General features: G+C 51.5%; 1 protein-coding gene across 3 annotated transcripts in view; it reads right to left on the reverse strand.

The window, feature by feature from the left end:
- Window positions 1-5,221, reverse strand: part of Zeb2 (zinc finger E-box binding homeobox 2) — a 126,614-nt gene extending 121,393 nt beyond the window's left edge. For all 3 annotated transcript variants that reach the window (XM_040745310.1, XM_005068947.4, XM_021226544.2), the window contains exon 1: window positions 5,095-5,221. In XM_040745310.1, the coding sequence (XP_040601244.1) occupies window positions 5,095-5,167 (73 nt within the window). In that variant the 5' untranslated portion in view covers window positions 5,168-5,221. The remainder of the gene's footprint in view (window positions 1-5,094) is intronic.
- Between the last annotated feature and the right edge of the window lie 779 nt (window positions 5,222-6,000).

Below are 6,000 nucleotides of genomic sequence, written 5' to 3' on the forward strand. Positions count from 1 at the left end.
CGCAGACAATCAATTGTCTGTGAGCATTGCAAACCTGCACTCCCTCTCTCTGTGACAGGCACAAAATAGTGTCTACCTTGGGAAGCCACAGTGCTGGGGAGGAATAGGACAAAGAATCTCCTTTCACATAGAAGAAAATGCACCTTCAGAGCCTTGGAAGAATGCAAGATGACAAAGAGAGTTGTAAGGAAAAGCAACCCCCCCCCTCCACCCGCCCCGGAATAATCAGGCTCCTGTTAGAGAGCTAGTAGCAGCCTTCATTCCTACCTTCAGGGGTAGCACACATTCCCCCTACCCCAGGAAAATATGGCATCAGGGTCTTGAACAACCTCTTGTAATTTTCTTTAAGCAAATTAAGAAAGAGAGCATGAAGAGAAGAATGTGAAACCTATGACAGAGCAGTTTAATGCCGGGGGGGGGGGGAGACACTGCAGTTTAGGTTTTCCCCCACATTCGAAAATAAATGCTAAAAGACCTGAAATCATTTTTATTTGACAACAGAGCAACACTGCAAAGTTTAAAACCTGAAGTCTACCCCTATCCCTGGTGGACCGCCACAGCAAGGATGCCACCAGGCTGGCTGCTGGCTCCGCTGTGAAGCAAAGCACGTGTCTACCCCAATTGGCTTAGCTTTTCCAAACCAAAATAAAACAAATAGATCAGTCTAGATACATAGCCCCCAGTCTTGTGTGTGCAGTGTCTCCACAGAGAGAAAAGGATGGAGAAGGATATCTCTGGAGCACCCTCAGAATCGGTACCTGCCGTACAGACAGCCTGAGAACATCCAAGTAAGGAAACAGGCTCCCTTAAACAAACTCATCAACTTTACGAAAGCTACTTGCCAAAGATTTCCTCTGTTGCAAAGATAGGTGAGTTTTGACCACTTGGAGCCTGACGGACACTATCTTGCTTTGATATGTACAGGTCTGTCACCCCCCAGTTGCCCATCCCTACTTCACTTCTGAGGGAGGGGAGGTGGAAGCCTCATCCTGAGAAGGGGTTGATTGCAGTCCCTTTTCTTCCCATTTAAGCACCTCTGCAATGGGAGCAACTTCTTCATCCCTCATTGCTTCTCAACATCACTAACAGCACCTCCACTCCCTTTAAAGAAGTGGAAAAGAGTGAAGGTTTCTTTTAAGCAGGGATAATCATTTCTGCTCATCTGATTGCTTCTCCCCAAGACATTCAACTTGAGTACCGTTCTTTATAAACTGAAAAGCAGAGAGCAAAGGTGTTTGGTAAAAGCTGCCCTGCCTGCCCCCCCCCACCTCCTAGCCCACAGCACCCAAACCCTTAGTAGAAACTTTGAAGCAAAATCAAGCTAACTTTTCCTTCCTTCTTTCGTTTCCTTCTTCTCCCTTCCTAATTCAGTTTTCCTTTAAAAGACAACTTCAATCCTTCCTCTGAAACTGGCAGCCCAGCGATTTCATTTTTGGTTACAATGTGCATATGCCTGTGTGATTTTTTTTTCCCAGAGGCTGATGGTGGGACACGGGAACTGGGGAGACAGATCCCTCTTCACAGAAGGTTGCTAATGAAGAAGGAAATCTCATCCCAGGACCTGCTGCCTAAATCAAGGGGCGAAGGCAACAAACTTTGCAAGTTACAAACTGGCTGCAAGTGGTGGCAGACTGCAGCGGAGTCCTTCCTTTCTGGAGTGCTCACTCCTGACTCCAAGGCTATGTGGAGATAGTGGGGAATAATCAGAGGACTATGAAGGGGGGTTGGCTTTCCCCCTCCTCTCCAGTCTTAGTGAAAGTGTTACAAAGTGAGTCAGGCAGCTGAGGATCATCTGACTGAACTTTCTCGAAACCTACACACATTTTCGTCTGCTGGCTATTTGCTTTTTGCCTCCTTCCCTAACCCTACTCCCCCTTTCCTCCCTGAACATCTTATTTTCTAGGAAGAGATTTCCTGCTTTCTCTGTGGGTGAAAGGAGAGGAACTGCTAGCCATGGTTTAGCTTGGTCTTGGTCCTGGCACTGTCTTTGCTAGTCATCTTGCTGGCCTGAGAATATGGGAGGTTGGATTTTTTTAGATTCCTCCTCTCTTTCTATATTTATGTCCCCTGATCTGCCTTCTTGTCCTGGGCTTAAAAACAAATAGTACACATCACCATCTTCTAAGCCAAGGTTTTGACCAGCCATTCAAACACACAGGGACTGCTTTGCTGGTTTGTTTCCTTGTCATTTAGCCTATACATGCACACACCGTTGACTTCATTAAAATTATATAAAGTGCCATGCTAGGTCTTGGGCCTCCCTCCCCTCCCCCACAGCTTCTAAGTCTACGATTATGGTTGCTATTATTCCTTCCCAGGAATTTCTATATGATGCTGATAAGCATCATCATATTTAGTGTTATCAGCAAAGACACAAGCTCAAAAGTGACATCCTTTCCATGAATCCAGGAAAGAAGAAAAACCTACTCAGTTCAGATAAATCCTGGCAATTCCCAAAGGAAAATGCATCGGGTATGTATTTGATGAGAAAGAAAATGAAAGAGTCATAGGGGTGGACCTCCTACCTGCTTCCCAAGACCTGGACACTGCTAAGTCAGATTAAACCCAACGAAAACACTGACAAGTCCCCAGTTTGCAGCATGTTTTCTCGTAGACTCTTTGGAAAAGGAGACAGGTAGCAGTGTAAGTCAGAGAATCTGTGGGCAACGGACAGCCTTGCTGATGAGTGTTTAGGGCCTGAGACAAATGCCTGAAAAAAAATCACAGTTCAACTTTATCCACCTCAGAGTGTGGAAGCTTGTCCCAAATTAATGGCTGTTCATAGGGCAAATGACTGGTGTCCCTGACTGCAGTCCTCCCTGGTACACTGTGTTACCTGTGAGGCCCTAATAGCCTGTGCCACCAGAGTTCCCAGGGAGCCTGGATCTCTCCCTGTCCTCAAACTGGGCTGTGGCCTGACCTCACTGCTGGAGCCAAGTTGGTATTTCACAGCAAAATCATGAAGGGAGTGGAAGGAGGAAGAACAGGAAGAAACAAACACTTCAAACAGTCTTTACTGCAAAAGAATACTTCTGGTAGCCTCGCTTCAAATCTCATTCTCCTTTCTCTCAAAAATAACAGTTTAACATGGGGGGGGGGTCATGATACAAAGCTTTTGTTAACCAGATGATCAGCAATGTGCTGATACTTGTAAGGGGGGAGGCCCCACAAAAGACATTGATTTTAGAAAATCAATAACTAACATTTAATAAAGGGAACAGAGGAAACACGAGAGAGGAGAGGGGAACATTGGATGTAATTTTAGTGTCTACTAAATTACCCAGAGATGGAGAAGGGGAGGTCTCCTGTGTAAGGACCACCTTAAATAATGCCAGGCAGCAATGAAGAAAAAAATTAAATTAAAAGACAGACACCCGCACATGCTTAAAAAGAGGCTGCCTAAACCGAATCTTGGGGACCAGCTTGGAATATATTATTGTCCTTTTTTTTTTTTTGTAATACTAAGGCAAGCAAACAGATCAAAGACAGCACAAAGAGGAGAGGCAGGGTAACATAACGAGCAGTTTTTGACTAAAATTCTTCTATCACTCCCCCATATGGTTCCCCACTCCACCACAACAAGCAAAAGACACACACACACACACACACACACACGCACGGAGAGGTGAGAGAGGAAGATTGTTTGTCTCTAACCAGAATCCTTTAGTCTTTGTGTTTTACTCCCTCCAGCACCCCAAACTCCCACACTGCACCCCCCACTCCCCCCTCCCGCCAACCCTCTGCACGCGGTGCAGTATTGAGGTAGGCTAGGGGAGCGCACAATTGTCCTCTCTAGTGGAAAGTTGTTCCAAGTGGGCCCGGGTAGTACCCGCCAGGCGCGGGCTGGGGGAGTGAAAACCCGGTCGTGGGCTAGGACCCTTGTGCCCAGCTCAGGAGCGTCTACACTGCCCGCTCCCGGTGAGCGGGCTGAGAGCGAAAGGAGAGTGAAGTTTCCTTTCCGATTCTGGGCTGGCGCGGCTGGATCGCTTGTTTGTTTTGAGGGGATGCCCCCCCCCGTTTCTTTTCATTTTTTTCTTTTAAAACTCAGTATCCTCCGTCAGCACCCACCCCCTGCACCCTCTGTCGTCCTCCAACTCTCTCCCCTCCCCCAGGCTCCTTCTGCGCACTTGCCAATCACTTTTCTCTTTTATTCCCACGATTTTGTTTGGGGGTAATACCTAGGGGGTCTCTCTCTCTCTCTCTCTCTCTCTCTCTCTCTCTCTCTCTCTCTCTCTCTCTCTCTCTCTCTCTCTCTCTCACACACACACACACACACTTCCCCAGTCTCTCTCCAAAATGGACCTAAACTCTCACATACACACCCCTTTAATCTGCCACCTCTGGTCTGCTTGTCCCCTCGCACCCCCATCTCTTTCCTCCTTCCTGACTCAGCCTGGATAACGGGCTCCTCCGGGGATCCTTTTGGCCGTGGAGCAATTGCTGCGAAAAGTCTCTCTTCGCCCTATTCTCTGGCCCGGAGTGGGGCCTGAGCCTGCTGCATGGGAGCCGGGTCCCCAGCCCTCAGCTCCCGGCCCCGTCCCTCCTACCCTCGGGTCCCCGCGTCCGGCCAGGGCCCGCTGCCCGCGGACCGTTACTTGGCGCACATAGAGGCGGCCCGGCGACTCCAGCAAGAAACTTTGAGGCTGGCGGAGGCGCAGTCTCTGGTCCCCTCCCTCGCCCTTGCCGCCCTTCTGCCACCCTCGCCCGCCCGCGCCCCTTAGTCCAGCGCTCCCCGGCGCCGGAGCCCCCGCCCTGTCCTCGCCGGCCGCTCCCGCCGCGGGGCCGGGGACCTGCGGGCCGGGGAACCGAGCAGGCGGAGGCGCCGGGGGTGCCGGGGCCGCGGTGTGGAGCTCTGGTCCGGTCGGAAGCACTCGGAGCAACCCCCTGTCGCCCGGAGCTCACTTGGCCCCGCACTTGCTCAACTCCCCCCCGGTGCAGCGGCCGCGCGTGGGGCTCCGGCGCTGGCCGCCGAGGGAGGTTCGCCCGCGAGCCCCAGGCGCCGCCGCCGGCTTCCTTCTCCCTCTCCCCCCCTCCTTCCCCCTGGTCTCTGGCCGCGGAGTGGCCCGGAAAAGTTTGGTTCGGGCCTCTTCTTACCGTTTTTCCTCCTGGGATTGGCTTGTTTGCGCCTCTTGCACCGGGGGCCATCCGCCATGATCGGCTGCTTCATTGATAAGAGCGGATCAGATGGCAGTTCGCATGGACTCGGCGCCCTGCTTCGGCAGCACGCAGGCTCGATCTAGCAACCAAACACAGCGACAATGTGGGCATCGCCCGCGCCCATTGAAACGCGCGCGGGCCGCCCAGGGGAGCCGGGCCAGGGCCCGGGTGAGCACCCATCCGCGCCCCCAGCGCCAAAGTGAAACTTCGGCGGCCCCCTCCCCGCCCCCCCACCCCCAGCCTTGGCCCGGAGGCGCTTTGTGTTGTTACTGTTTGGTGTGTTGCACTCGCGAGGGGATCAGAGACAAGAATTACATCTTCAAAATGAGTCATAACTCCTGACCGTATGAGGGAATGCACACGGCGGTACAGTAAGACTGCTTGACTCAAGGCTAGGCGGACCCCTTCCTCCGAAAAGTCCTCAACCGGGCTCGGGAACTTGGGGAGGGGGTCTTTCGCTCTCATCTTTTCTCATCCCTTCTCCGACCCCCCATTCCCAAGAGGGGAAGAAGTAACAAACAACGCAAAACAGCCCTTGGATGAAGCACACTCGGGTAAATTGATAATAGTAATTACAGGAAGCCCACTCGCCCCGCGACCCCTCCCCTCCCCTTAGGAGTTATCGAGGCGCTGTCTCTTTCCCCCTACACCCTCCGCCCCCAAATTAAGATTTCCCATTTTACCCGGCAAAAGAAATATAATTATAAGGCTCTCTGGACATTGTTCCTCCCCCAACCCCACCACTTGGACAATATTTACTTAAGTCCCCCCCCTCACATATGTTCCCCCACATTGATTTCCTTAAATTCTTCCAGTAGAATTTTTTTTCCTCTCAAGAAAGGA

This window comes from Mesocricetus auratus, unplaced genomic scaffold (genome assembly GCF_017639785.1).
Source record: "Mesocricetus auratus isolate SY011 unplaced genomic scaffold, BCM_Maur_2.0 Super-Scaffold_100004, whole genome shotgun sequence".
NCBI classification, from domain to species: Eukaryota; Metazoa; Chordata; class Mammalia; order Rodentia; family Cricetidae; genus Mesocricetus; species Mesocricetus auratus.